Raw genomic sequence first — 13,081 nt, 5'->3', positions numbered from 1 at the left:
CGGTCCTACATACTGCCAATGCGCGAAATGCACGAGGTGGAGACGACATAACATGGTCAGCGCTTTTGAATCACGATGATAACAATCTGGATGATCAGCTGCTGATCAACGACGTCTGGACCACGGGAGTATTGCCCGACGGCTGAAGACATTCGGTGGCGGTGTCTATTCCTAAGCCTGGAAAGACACCCGACCGCTTCACCCACATGCGCCCCATCTTACTCACGTCCGTCTTGTGCAAACTGTTGGAGCGCAGGGTTTTCGCTCACATCGCCTACCACCTGGAGACAATGGGATAGCTTCGTATGCTTCCGGCGGGATTCCGCCAAAGCCTGTGCACGCACGACAGTTTGCACCCTCTGCGCACGACTACGCACCTTCCTCGACGCAACCAGGAACTAGAACTCGGTCTCTTGGTGGCAGTTGACATAAAGAAAGGATTTGACGCCGTGACGCATAAAGCTGTGATAGACGCTGCGTGCGTGGCATGGCTAACTGGCCGCCCGCTTCATCAAAGTTTTCTTGGAGGGCCGCTCCTTGGAAGTCTGCATGCAGGCGCCCGACACGACGCTACAGTAATTCAGTACGCATCTATCAAGGACCAATCTTTTCCCCGATGCTCTTCAATGCTCGCCTAGTCTGGGAGCTCGAGGAAGGGGATGAACTGCATTTTACAATCTACGCACACGACATTACGCTGTCGACGTCTTGCGAAGAAGAAACCTCCGATCAGGTAGCGGCACTGCAAACGGCCTTGGACATGGCCACACGATTCCTGGATTCCACACGACTGGCAGCAGCGGCGGTGACCAGAGCGCATCGTAAATCTGCTTGCTGCTTTACGCAGGGAAAAAAGAAGAAAGGTCGCTGTTATCTCGCCACGGAACGCCAACCACGAGGACCATATCTACAAGCTGAACCACTGCATCGTACTTCGGCGCAACGTCACGGCACTGCAGCGACATCTGGACACTGCTTGGCCCGATATAAACCCAGCGATGTCTGCATGGCTTTCCACTGGCAGCAGCGGCGGTGACCAGAGCGCATGGTAAATCTGCTTGCTGCTTTACGCAGGTCAGTTAACCATAGCTTTGTACTATTAGTGCCCTTAATCTGTCTCGCCTGCCGCTGCTGCCATTCAACCCTTGCAGTTATGTCTAGTACAGAGTGCTCTGTCTGTGAAAAGCCTACCACACGCGATGAATTGACTCTTGCTTGTACTAAGTGCAACAACATTTTCCATGCTGGAAGCTGTTGCGATGTAACACAAAAGGTACTCCGCTCGAAAAGTGATACCTATCGGAAAACATGGAAGTGCGAATCTTGTCGGGAAGCAAAATCCGCTGGCATATCGGCAAAAAGCTCCAGTTCAGCATACGAAGCAACCGATGTTGCCTTACAGCTAGCGATGATAGGAGAAAAGCTAGAGAAACTATTACCGCTAAACAAATCTGTTCTCGTAATAGAGGAATCGATTCACCATATGTCACAAACGTTTGACATCATGAAACGTCTAGATAAACAGGACAAAGATATACAGTCGCTCAAGAAAAGAGTAGACAAGATTGACGAAGCGCGATTGAGCGAAACACAGATGCAGTTACAGGAGGCCATCAATGAACTCGAATGGCGCAGCTGGCGCCTAAATTTAGAGTTCCATGGTATTCCTGTGACACCTGGTGAAGATTTGCTCAGTAAAGTGAATGAACTTGCACCTGTTCTTAAAGTACGTTGCCTGAAAGATAATGATATTACTGCCATACATCGACTTCCCGCAAGGCCAGACAAAACCCCCCGTATAATCGTTCGTTTCAGTCGTCAAAAAGAGAGAGAAATGTGGTACGCCACACGTAAGAGGCTAAGAGACGTCGGGAATCGCGCTTCAATCCTAGAAAATATAACGAAACAGAACCGAGAACTTCTACGCTCAACAAAAGACTGGGCAGCGGCGAACAACTTCCGCTTTCTCTGGCATGCGAACGGCAAAATTCTTATGCGGAAGGCTACTGGGGATCGAGCGACTATTGTCAAGAAAGACACGCGGTTGCAATCATTGACTTAGTAACATTGCTCGTGTGATTATCCGATATGGTTGTCTTACCCCACCAGTTCTCTGAAAAAGTAAAACCACGAAATTTTTCTTTGTCTTTTCTTACTCTCAATTGTCGGTCTGCAAAATCGAAAATAGATGACCTAGAACTTTTTTTTTCATCGCGTAAGCTTCCCCTTCTCTGTGATTATATTAACAGAAACTTGGTATGAAAAGGACTCGGAAATGTATGCGCCACCACCGTATGCTCATTTCTTCGTGACGCGAAACAACAAAAGAGGGGGCGGTGTATCTATCCTTATTGAAAAATGCATCGATTGCCACCTTGAAAGGGAGTACACATGTGTAACTGATGACTATGAAGCTGTAGCGGTCCGTGCAAATAAAAACATGTTTGTTGGCTTGTATAGGCCGCCCGCTGGCAGCTCTGACAACTTCTTTAGCTTTTTGAACGCTTATTATGTTTTTCAACTGAGCAGAATCTCAAACTTGTTGTCGGAGGTGATTTTAATATTAATTTACTTCAACGTGATTCTAAGCAAGTGACTTTGTTATCGACTGTTAGTATGTATGGCTATGATATTGTTCCGACAAGCGCAACGAGAATAACAGACACATCAGAGACTTTGTTAGATTTATTCATAACGAATACCATGCTTGAAAAAACTACCGCTGGCACCATAGCTTGTGATATCAGTGATCATTTACCCGTTTTTCTACTTTTAGACAGTTTGCCGTAAAAAGCAAGACGTCAACGCGTTTATCAAGATATTTCGGATGCAAACTTGACGCGATTTAAAGAATCCCTGCAGAATGTTACATGGGAGTGCATATATGAAATCAAAGATGCAGATAAGGCATATGACGAACTTCTTAATGTAGTAAAAAAATGCTTATCACGCAAGTTTTCCCACAAAAACTGCTAAACGGACACACAAAATAAGAAAACCTTGGGTGAGCAAGGATGTATACGATAACATTAAAACCAAAGAACAACTTTACGCCACCTTTCTTAAAACCAAGGACCTAAATGTATTTGCTGAATTTAAGCGGCTTAGAAACAACGTTGTGAAGTTGCTCCGGAAAGCGAGGTCGGCGTATTACTCTAATCTTTTTTTCACATGACACTAAGCGTACCGACCTAACCTAGAAAAAATAAACACTGTGCTCGGGCGTAACCAGGATTCCAACGAAATTGACTCAATATGTTACGGTAACGATTATGTTTCTGGTTCTGCTTTAGCCAATCTGTTCAACAATTTTTTCATTAACCAATTCACAAGTAATGCAGTACAACAACACAAAAGTATACACAGACCTTACACAACCCCAAACACCATATTTTTTTGCCCAACAGACGCTCAAGAGGTAGCTTCCGCAATAACAAACCTTAAAAACAGTAGCGTTTGCGACGTAGACAACCTGCAATTAGGACCACTAAAGTATGCAGTGCATGAGATAGCGCGTCCATTAACGCACATTTTTAATCTTATCCTTCCACTGGTGTATTTCCAAAAAACATGCAGATTGCACAAGTAACCTTAATTTTTAAGGGCGTTGACAGAAATGTATTGAAGAACTATAGACCTATATCGATTTTACCAGTTTTTTCCAAAGCGATAGAAAAGCTCTTGTATATAAGATTGTCTAACTATTTTTCTAAGCAGTCATTACTACACAATTTTCAGCATGGATTCCGTCAGCATTGTTCGACGGAAACCGCGCTGCTAAAGCAAGGGGAAATAATTTTACAAACAACTTTTCAGACCATAATTTAACACTGGCAGTATATGTAGATTTATCAAAAGCCTTTGATTCATTACAGCATGAAATAGTACTTGATAAATTGCAGTCATACGGTGTACACGGCATTGCGTATGACCTCTTAGCTTCTTATTTAAGGCATCGTAAGCAGTATGTATCAATAGGAACATCATCTTCAGATATAAAATGCATAAAGATGGGAGTACCTCACGGCAGCATATTGGGGCCACTTTTATTTTGCGTTTACGTTAACGACCTACACTCCTTTACCTCAAATCCACATGTAACATCAATTTGCTATGCTGATGACACTACATTATTAATAACCGGTAAACAACTGACGAAATACAAAAGATATCTGATGAAACAATGCCGCTGTTACTGGAATGGACAAAGTGCAACTCCTTACTTATTTTACCGCAAAAACAAAAGCAATACTCTTCAGACCAAAAAATAAGGTTGTAAATTTGCCACTGATTACACTTGGTCACAATGTGATTGAAATAGTAGAATGCATGAAAGTTCTGGGTGTATATTTTTCTAGTACATTAACTTGGATGACCATATCCGCGAAACTCATAAAAAAATTGTGCAAAACAGCGGGTATGCTAAACAAATGTAGACATATCATTCCTCAACGTATAAGACTACTACTATATAACTCGTTAGCCCTTTCTCAGTTATCCTACGCCCACCTAGTATGGGGCAAAACAACAACAACGAATCTAAACAGACTGTTCCTAATTCAAAAGAAGTTTATGCCAATAATTGCAAACGTCCCATATGATTCTCACACGCAGCAACTCTTTAAACAGTTTAAGGTTATAAATGTCCATGATTTTAATAATTATCGTTTACTTCAGACATACTGTTCGGCCACAAAAAAGAACAACTCTTTTTACAGCGAGATTTCAGAATTAAGAGAAAATATTGCCGTATACCCTACGCGTCACTATAATATTTGGCACATACCTACACCTCAAAACAACTATGCGAAACAATCGATCGCTTTTACTCTCCCAGCTCTGCTCAATAATTTTGCCAACAAATCTGTAGATGTGTCACAGTTGTCCAAAAAAACAATGCGAGATCAGTTCCTGTGAACTATGATGCATTTATTTAGCTATTTTTCATATATTTTGATGATTAATGTGAAGTGCTCTTTTGTATTTTGCAAAATGCTTATGTTCCGTTGTGCAATCATTGTCCGTGCATATGTATGAAAGCAGTCATTTGTAAGAAAATTGTTTCATAACTGCTGCTGCTGTGTAAAGGGGCAGCCACCTCGTCAAGCTACTAATCTCAGTAGCTTTTTGTGGCTGCTCCTTCCTTGTGTATTTGTTCAAGGAGAATAAAGTTCAATTCAATTCAAAATACAGGGATGAGTCCCTTCTCCGAAAATACCTCATACATTACCATAGTGGCCTCGAGGAACGCCTGCACAAAGTGGCCTCACATTTCGCGTACACGCCCATCCGCCGATGGACCGAAGGCGATGTGACAATCCTTGGCGTGCCGATAGCAGGAGGCGATTGGTCCAGCAAATGGATCCGACAGTTACGTTCAACTTGGCACCGGATCATTTCATACGGCGAATGCCGTGGCGCCTCGGAGGGGCCTGAACCGAGACAGCCCGCGAGCTTGTTCCGTCAAACATATGGATCGACGAAACAACACGTGCAGCAGCTGGAGGTGCTGTACAACTAAGCACTCCGCGTTGTCACTGGGCTGCCGCGCCACACACAGCTGGATGATCTGCGACGCTATGCGCAACTGCCGCTACTTGAACACACTATCGAACGTAGGCGCAATGTAGACCAGCTCCGACGCTACTCAACTCACCAGAGCCGCGCTCTCCTAAGCGCTCTTGGCGAAACCCCGGACTAAGAGTTAGAGCCAGCACCACTGACGCCACCGTGGGAGGCACATGCGCAACTGGTTGACTCACGACCTTTTACCAGACCGCGTGGACGCGCGCCGCCACCCAGAGCGCAGAAAGTACTACGCAAATCGGCACATGGAGAGCCAAGCAAGTTCCTGTACCACTCCCTTTTACGTGGACGCTGCCTTCCGCCCGACGGTGCGTGAGCCGCAGTCATAATACACAGCTTCGACACGGGAACGACACGCTCCCGAGAGTACGTATTTGGTAATGGAGAACCACCAGACGTACTCGCGGTCGAATTGCTGGCTATCTGTGACGCACTACACGAAGCCCTCGAGGAACCTCCAGCTACATCAGGAATGACAATATACGTATACCGACAGTCAGGCGGCAGTGCGCGTATTACGAGCTCCTACACTGAACCCATCGAAACAAAGATAGCATAGCCTAGGAGGAAGCTGCGTACGATGCAGTCGAAATTCGGGTATGGTGGCTTAGCGCGCACCAGAGAACGAAGCGGCTCACGCCGCTGCGAGCGCGATACCAACCTCAAATCACCGCGGCGATGTAGCAACTACGACGCAGCAACACGGGAAAAGGTGACGTGAGAAGGCAAGGAAGCGCTACTGCTGCTGACAGCTGTTGCGGGCAAACCACATAAATTTCAGTTCAAGGCGCGGTACGGTACGTTTATACGGAAGTGGTCGCAGGTCAAAGCAACAATTCTGTTCCCGCCGAGGTAGCTTTGCGGTTATGGCATTGCTCGAGATTGCAGCTTTGATCCCGACCATGGTAGCCACATTTCGATGGGAGTAAAATAAAAAAAATGCTCGTGCAGTTAGATTTAGGGACAGAGTATAAAACACCATGGTGTCAAAATTAATGCGCAGTCCGCCGCTTCGGCGTGCCTCGTAATCGGATTGTGGTTTTGGCAAACACAGCCCCATAATTCAATTAAAGTTTGATTTGAACGAACCTCTGCGCATCGCCAAGAAAAACTACTAACTCGGAGCAGAGTCGTGCTATAGTTTAATACTTCTGCCACGATGTGATGTGTCAGGTGAGGCAGTGAATATGCTCAACCCTCTCAGAAGTTATGAAGTATGGCGCATATTACCTCAAGCAATCACCCGCCCCTTCACTTTTGTGTTCTACGCAGACAAACAGCAGAGGTGCAGGGATGGTAATGCTTAACATCTACTCATCACTGTCGTGTGAATGCTAAACGTTGAAAAAAATTAAATATTCGCCGTCAGCATCACTGCTAATTATCATCAATCAAAGCAAACAGCACAGAAAGCTTCGTTTGCATCCATTCGCACAGCGCGTGGGTCCGCTTATCTTTCATTTTTTTTTATTTTCCCGTCAGGACCAGCTTGAAATAGCAAGCAATGGGATGGCAGAACAGAAAGGATGACGAGCATAGGCGCGTTTGACATAGTTCTCATGTCAAACAAACCCAACATTCAACTTTCTTAAGCTATAGTGTATTTTTTATTTATTTATTTTACCCTCAAGATTAGCACATTACAGAAGGGCGGGGCATATTTTAGACCAAAATAGAAAAGAAAAGAGCAGTTGATACAATAAGAATAAAGAACATGAAGAATCGATAAATTAATAAAAAGATGTACAGCTCCAGCTAACAAGGAGCAAAGTATTTTCAAGCTCTAAAAATAACAACAAAGAAATAGGCTAACACAGAAGAACAAGTTGAGTACAAATAATTAACCAAAGTTAAGCATGTTATTCAAAAAACTCTTAAAGCGCCATGCATCCCTAATAGCAGTATAAATGCTTCTCGCACCTGATTCCATTCCGAGGCGGTTCGAGGTAGAAATGCATGTGAATGGGTCATAGTTCTACTACAAGGAACTTTTTGGAGCTGGTAAATTCTAGATGATTTGAAAGGAGGGGATTTAATGAACTCTTTAGGAACGTGCATGTTATAATAGTAAATTTTATGAAGAAGAGTGAGCCGGGATATTTTACGTCCACTGGTAAGTTCTGGAAGTTTAAGCAGTGAGTTCATCATGGCAACACTGGCGGTGGGGTCGTAATTGGGAAAGATGAAATCAATGGAACGATTCTGCACTCTTTCAAGTTCGTTTATCAGTGAAATACCACCAGCATTCCAGATAGATAATCCGTATTTAAGTGACAGACGAATGTAAGTGGGGTAGCGAAGCTTTTTAAGTGATGACATTGCCATATAACATTTACTTCGAAAGTACCCTAGTGGACGGTTAGCATTGGCGATCTTGTACGTTACATTATGGTTCCGTGATAGGTTACTACAAGTATGAACACCCAGATGTTTAAGCTGAAACAGAATCAAGAGCCGTATTATCAATATGGTAGTGTGGAAATGCTAATAATAATGCACAAGTTACGCGCATTGATTTGCATATTGAAATGTTTCATTCCATGTTCCTCATTGGACACAAAGCAAGTATGTTATTTAAATCGGTCTGGAGTAAGGCGTCATCGTCTTGGTTTGCTATTTTCCGGTAAATTACACAGGGCATCAGCGAACAGCCAAACCTCTGATGAAATGTTACTAGTTAAGTCATCCATAAAAATTAATAAAAGTAGGGGTCTCAACAGAGACCCCTGAGGAACAACCGACAGCAATGGCTTGACTTGGGGAATCAACCGTACCCTATTGAAAATTTGCCCGTTGGTGGGCGTGGTGCAATCCATCACCCACCATCATGGCGGATTATGGTGATAGGTGGCACGAGGGGTGATGGGCGGCATGGTGTGTGACGTGTGGCATGGTGGGCACGGTGGATGCTGGGCGGCACGTTGGATATGATTCTGGGCACAGCACGTCAAAGGCAAGGCGATGAATCGAAGGAGGAACCATTGCACTTCGGAAGCTGATGACGGGCTATCTTCGTGTGATCTTGAGTCTTGTGAAGTGTGCAGTCTGTTCTACATGTGGCCATGTATGCGGCTGTTTTCATGCCATAAGGAATAAATGTAAACGCACTAAGAAAAGTTTACACCCTTTGGAGTGCCCCTTCTTCCACACAACGAGAATCGTCATCTGCCTTGATGCGTTTCCTTTCTTGAAAACGCCGCGCCCGCTACTTTCCTGTCAGCAATGCTATGCCATGCTGATAACGCGCATGCCGTTCGTTACTGGAAAGTACCGGGCTCGCAGCGTTAAAGAAAGGAAACGCATCAAGGCAGATGACGATAATCGTTGTGTGGCAGAAAGGGCACTCCAAAGGATGTAAACTTTTCTTAGAGTGAAGCACCATACTATGTTGCATACCATTACACTTTATTGAAAAATAATTCACTGGACTTATGCTGCATTTAGAATGAAAACAGGAACAGCGCAACACAGGATGAGCGAGTAAATAGCACAGCACAGTGCGCTATAGTGTGCTCTGCTACATTTACACTGCTGTAAATAGTTTTGCATTCGCTTGCCCTGGTGACCTGTTTCTATTAAAAAGCTGCGAAGGTGCTTCCGTACAGAAGCAAGGCGGTTCTCCGGAGGTGTTGCTGGTGGCTCCATTGGATGGTCACCCATGTATTTCTCCAGGCAGTCTAAAAGAACAGTGCGATAAATATAGAAGTACCGTATTTACTTGAATCTAACGCGCAGCTTTTTCCGATAAGATTGGTCCTAAAATTGCATGCGCGTTAGAATCGAGTACGACTCTTAATCCGCGTTACCATATCGCCATCGGCATTCGAAAAATGGCCGCCTCTTACATGCTTCTAGCCTAGCTACCGTAGCTTCCTCCATGTGCATAACTCCACGTTCTACGTGTAACCAGGCGCTGGTGTACCCTAGTGTACCGCCCGTCTTCCCGTTTTCGGCGTTTATTCAGTCATCATGGAAGCGCAGACTGCCAAGACACGCCAAGTCCAGCACGATCGCAGTTAAAAGGAAAGCTATCACGTGCGCGGAGAAGGACGGAAATCGCGCCGCATCACGGGCCTTTGGAGTTCCCGAAACTTGCGTGCGGGACTGGGGCAAACAGAAGGAGAATATTCTCGCCAGCAAATAAACAAGGAAGGGTTTCGGTGGACCTAAGCAGGGCCGCTTCGCCGAAATAGAAGAGCTGCTCGCGGAATACGTGCAAGAGCAGCGAGCGGCACAGCTGGCTCTGACGACCGATTTGCTCAAAGTACGGGCGATGCAGTTAGCCCTACGGAAAGGGCAAATGCGGAATGACTTCAAAGTGAGCAGGTGCTGACTATAAAATTTATGAAAAGGCTTTTCTTTTCGAAGGCGTAGGTGGATATGCCTAAAATTGCCCGAAGAATTGCCCAAGAGAAATTGCACAGTTTTAAGCGGTACGTTTTTAAGTTGCGCCATAGAAATGGCTACCACTTCGGACAGATTGAAAATGCCGATCAGACGCCGCTCTACTTCGACATGCCTGCCACGACAACCGTTGAGAAGAAGGGGGCGAAGCAAGTGCACGTTTTGTCATGCGGCCACGAAAAAAAACTTGAGTCATCTCAATGCTTTGTTGCACTGCGGATGGGCACAAGCTTCCCCCGTATCTGATCTTCAGACGCTCCCGAAAGGAATCGTGTTTCCCAGTGGCGTGATTGAGCGCGCAAATGAAAACGGGCGAATGACCACGGGCTTGGTCGCTGAATGTATTGATAACATTTGACGGAAGAGACCTGGCGCCAGTCTGGGTCTGAATGGGATGCTTGTGCTCGAAGTGTTCTGGTGCCACCTTGTGCAGCGCATCAAGAACAGGTGGCTGCATACAACACCGACCTTCTCGTGATATCCAGCGGCATCACATCGCAGCTCCAGCCTCTCAATGATTGTTTGAACAAGCCAGTGAAAGATTGAATTCGGGCGCTCTACATCGAATGGCTTATCAGTAGCTGCCACGAATTCACGCCCGCCAATGAAATGTTGTGTCCCTCGCTGCTGGACATTGCTGGATAGATGAAAGATGCATGGTTCACCATCCCATCTGCCATGGTCTACAAGGCCTTTAAAAAGTGAGGGATTTCGAATGCCACGGTGGCACCGAGTATGAAATGTTTTGGTCTGTTGCTAGCTATAAGGAGTTCTCTGATAGCCACGACGAGTGATATTACCCCACGCGACCCGTACCGGCGCAGTGAAAATCTTGGCGGCAAGGTACGCCGCTTACATTTCTGTTTTTATTCATCGCAACTTTAGTGTAATTGGCATAAATCAGTTTTTTTTTTCAAATGAGAGAAAACAGTATGTCTATATGAAAGCACGAAGTGCGCGGTATTGTACCCTTCTTTTCTTTTCGGGGGGAGGGGGGGGGTCATAGAAAACGGCTGCGCGTTGCAATCGAGTTTTTCATTTTTTTATTTTTTGGTGAAAGAAAACGGGTTCCCGTTACTTTCGAGGACGCGTTAGAATCGAGTAAATACGGTAACTTGTTTTTACAATGATTAGTAGCAATAAGGGAATGAAGGAAATCTGCTGCAATTACTTCAAGCAAAAGATCGATTCAACAAAAGTTTCAGGTAATACAATGCAGCAATTATTACACACAAAGATATGATACCCAGTGCGCAAGCCAGACCAGCTTTATTTGCAATGAGAATGCATACACATACATCACATTGTTTGGAGATTTACATGGCATTTTTGTAGGTGTTTTTGCCAAAGCCACGCCTCGTCTCATTTGGAAGTTGGCTTTAGTCACATGGCAGCTGCACTCAAAGCTTCATAGGGTAGAGCTTTGGCTTCCGAATTTGCATAATTTGTCTGCTCTTCGACCACCGAAATGCCTGTCAGATTAGGAGAGCCACAATATGGCTACAATGCCTCCAACGCATGCAGAACTGCAAGGCACAAGCAGCCTGGTTTGTCCACTCTATCATCTGCTACCGTTACCTGTTGCTCGTGCAGTTGGTGAGCAAACGGGTCGTAACTTTAGCATTTGCCATATAGGCATCAAAATTTTATGGAAGAGCTGTGGTCGTGGCTAATTTGCAAGTTTTGTTTAGCTGCAAATGATAGCAACCAATGTTTTCAAGTGCTGGTTCTATTGCCTCTTCTGCAAACTTTACGGGCGCTGCTGCTCCTATGGTCCTGTCGTGCATGCCACTGGGTTTCTTGCAACACCATCAGATGACACTCACCTCCGCGCATCCCGTATGTTGCTGCTGCGCCAGCATTTCACAGCTTGTGCCTATTGCACGCGCTGTGCTTGTTTTAATTCCTATGCGACAAAAATGCAGGTGTTGGGCTGTGATAGTGTAAACAATACAGTCGTCCTTAGCCTGAAGAAAGTGCTTTGAAATGGAGTCTCAACACTGTGCTGGCCACGTATGTAGAAGGAGCCCGTAAACGCGCCAGCGAGATAGTTCCAAGGTGTGCACTCGGCGTCGATGACACCCAGGCCCGAAAGAAGCGTCACGCAGAGCGTCTTCGCTACGCAGCCAAACGTGATGCAGACCGCGAATATATGCGCACCATTTATTTAAAAAGGACAAGAACTGCGACTTTAGACGGCACGTAAGACGAAGAAGCGAACAAGACGAGCGGTAAATAGCAACTGATGTTTATTACCATGAAACACATAGCAGCAAAATGTCGCATCTCCGCGCAACGTGCCCTGACATGCTGAAGAACAAGATCAAACACACGTGGCAGAAAACACCCAAGATGACTATAGAAAGTGCCAAGGGGCAAAAGACAACTATCACTGGTTAATCAAAGATGGGGTTTCGTTATCTAGGAGAGTAAATCGAAGGCTCATTTACTCATGTATCTAGGCCAAGTCTGCGCATGTGTGCCGCTTCTCTAATTTCTCGCTCATGTCTAGAGTCCCCCCCCCCCTCCTACAGTGATAGCTTGATTGAATTTGGGGTAGCAACCTTTGCACTCCCTGCTGTAACAGGGGAGATTAGTGCCGCTATCACCCTTGAAGGAGCGGAAATGCTGCCGCAGTCTATCATTAATACATTGACTAGTTCGGCCAACGTAGACACTGCCGCGTCGCAGCGCAAACTGGTACACCACATTGGTCGCACAGTGCACGTACTGGTACTCGTGCTCAGCAATACAGGGGACCTTGCGAGGACCATCCGCCATGCGCCTACATAGTTGGAATAACCTGCAGGGGGTTGAGAACACGAGTCGAATTCCCTGTCTAGCCGCCACGTTCTTCAGGTTGTGTGACATTTGGTGCACCTAGGGCATGAGTTCTAGGAGGCCTCTGTTGAGGGGAGTTGTCTGCTCCCGCCCACGCGCCTTGTGCCGCGGCTTCCACAACAGCAATTCACCCACTGCCTGAACAAGGGCTGAATGAAAGCCTCCATGTTTCGGCTTACTTACTTCGGTCTGAAAACTTTCAACTGTCTTGTGCTGGCATAACTTCAAAAGCGCTGACCTCAAACAGGTG

At 45.6% G+C, this 13,081-nt stretch overlaps 1 protein-coding gene across 1 annotated transcript in view; it reads left to right on the top strand.

Annotated features, from left to right (window-relative positions):
* The window catches only part of LOC142567775 (WD repeat and HMG-box DNA-binding protein 1-like), a 350,415-nt gene extending 339,879 nt beyond the window's left edge, over nucleotides 1-10,536 (top strand). Inside the window, exon 12 of the mRNA XM_075677936.1 lies at nucleotides 10,424-10,536. Within this exon, the coding sequence (XP_075534051.1) occupies nucleotides 10,424-10,536 (113 nt within the window). The remainder of the gene's footprint in view (nucleotides 1-10,423) is intronic.
* The last annotated feature ends 2,545 nt before the right edge of the window (nucleotides 10,537-13,081 follow it).

The sequence above is a fragment of the Dermacentor variabilis genome, unplaced genomic scaffold (genome assembly GCF_050947875.1).
Source record: "Dermacentor variabilis isolate Ectoservices unplaced genomic scaffold, ASM5094787v1 scaffold_14, whole genome shotgun sequence".
Classification (NCBI taxonomy): Eukaryota; Metazoa; Arthropoda; class Arachnida; order Ixodida; family Ixodidae; genus Dermacentor; species Dermacentor variabilis.
This window is presented reverse-complemented; position numbering and strand designations above follow the sequence as displayed.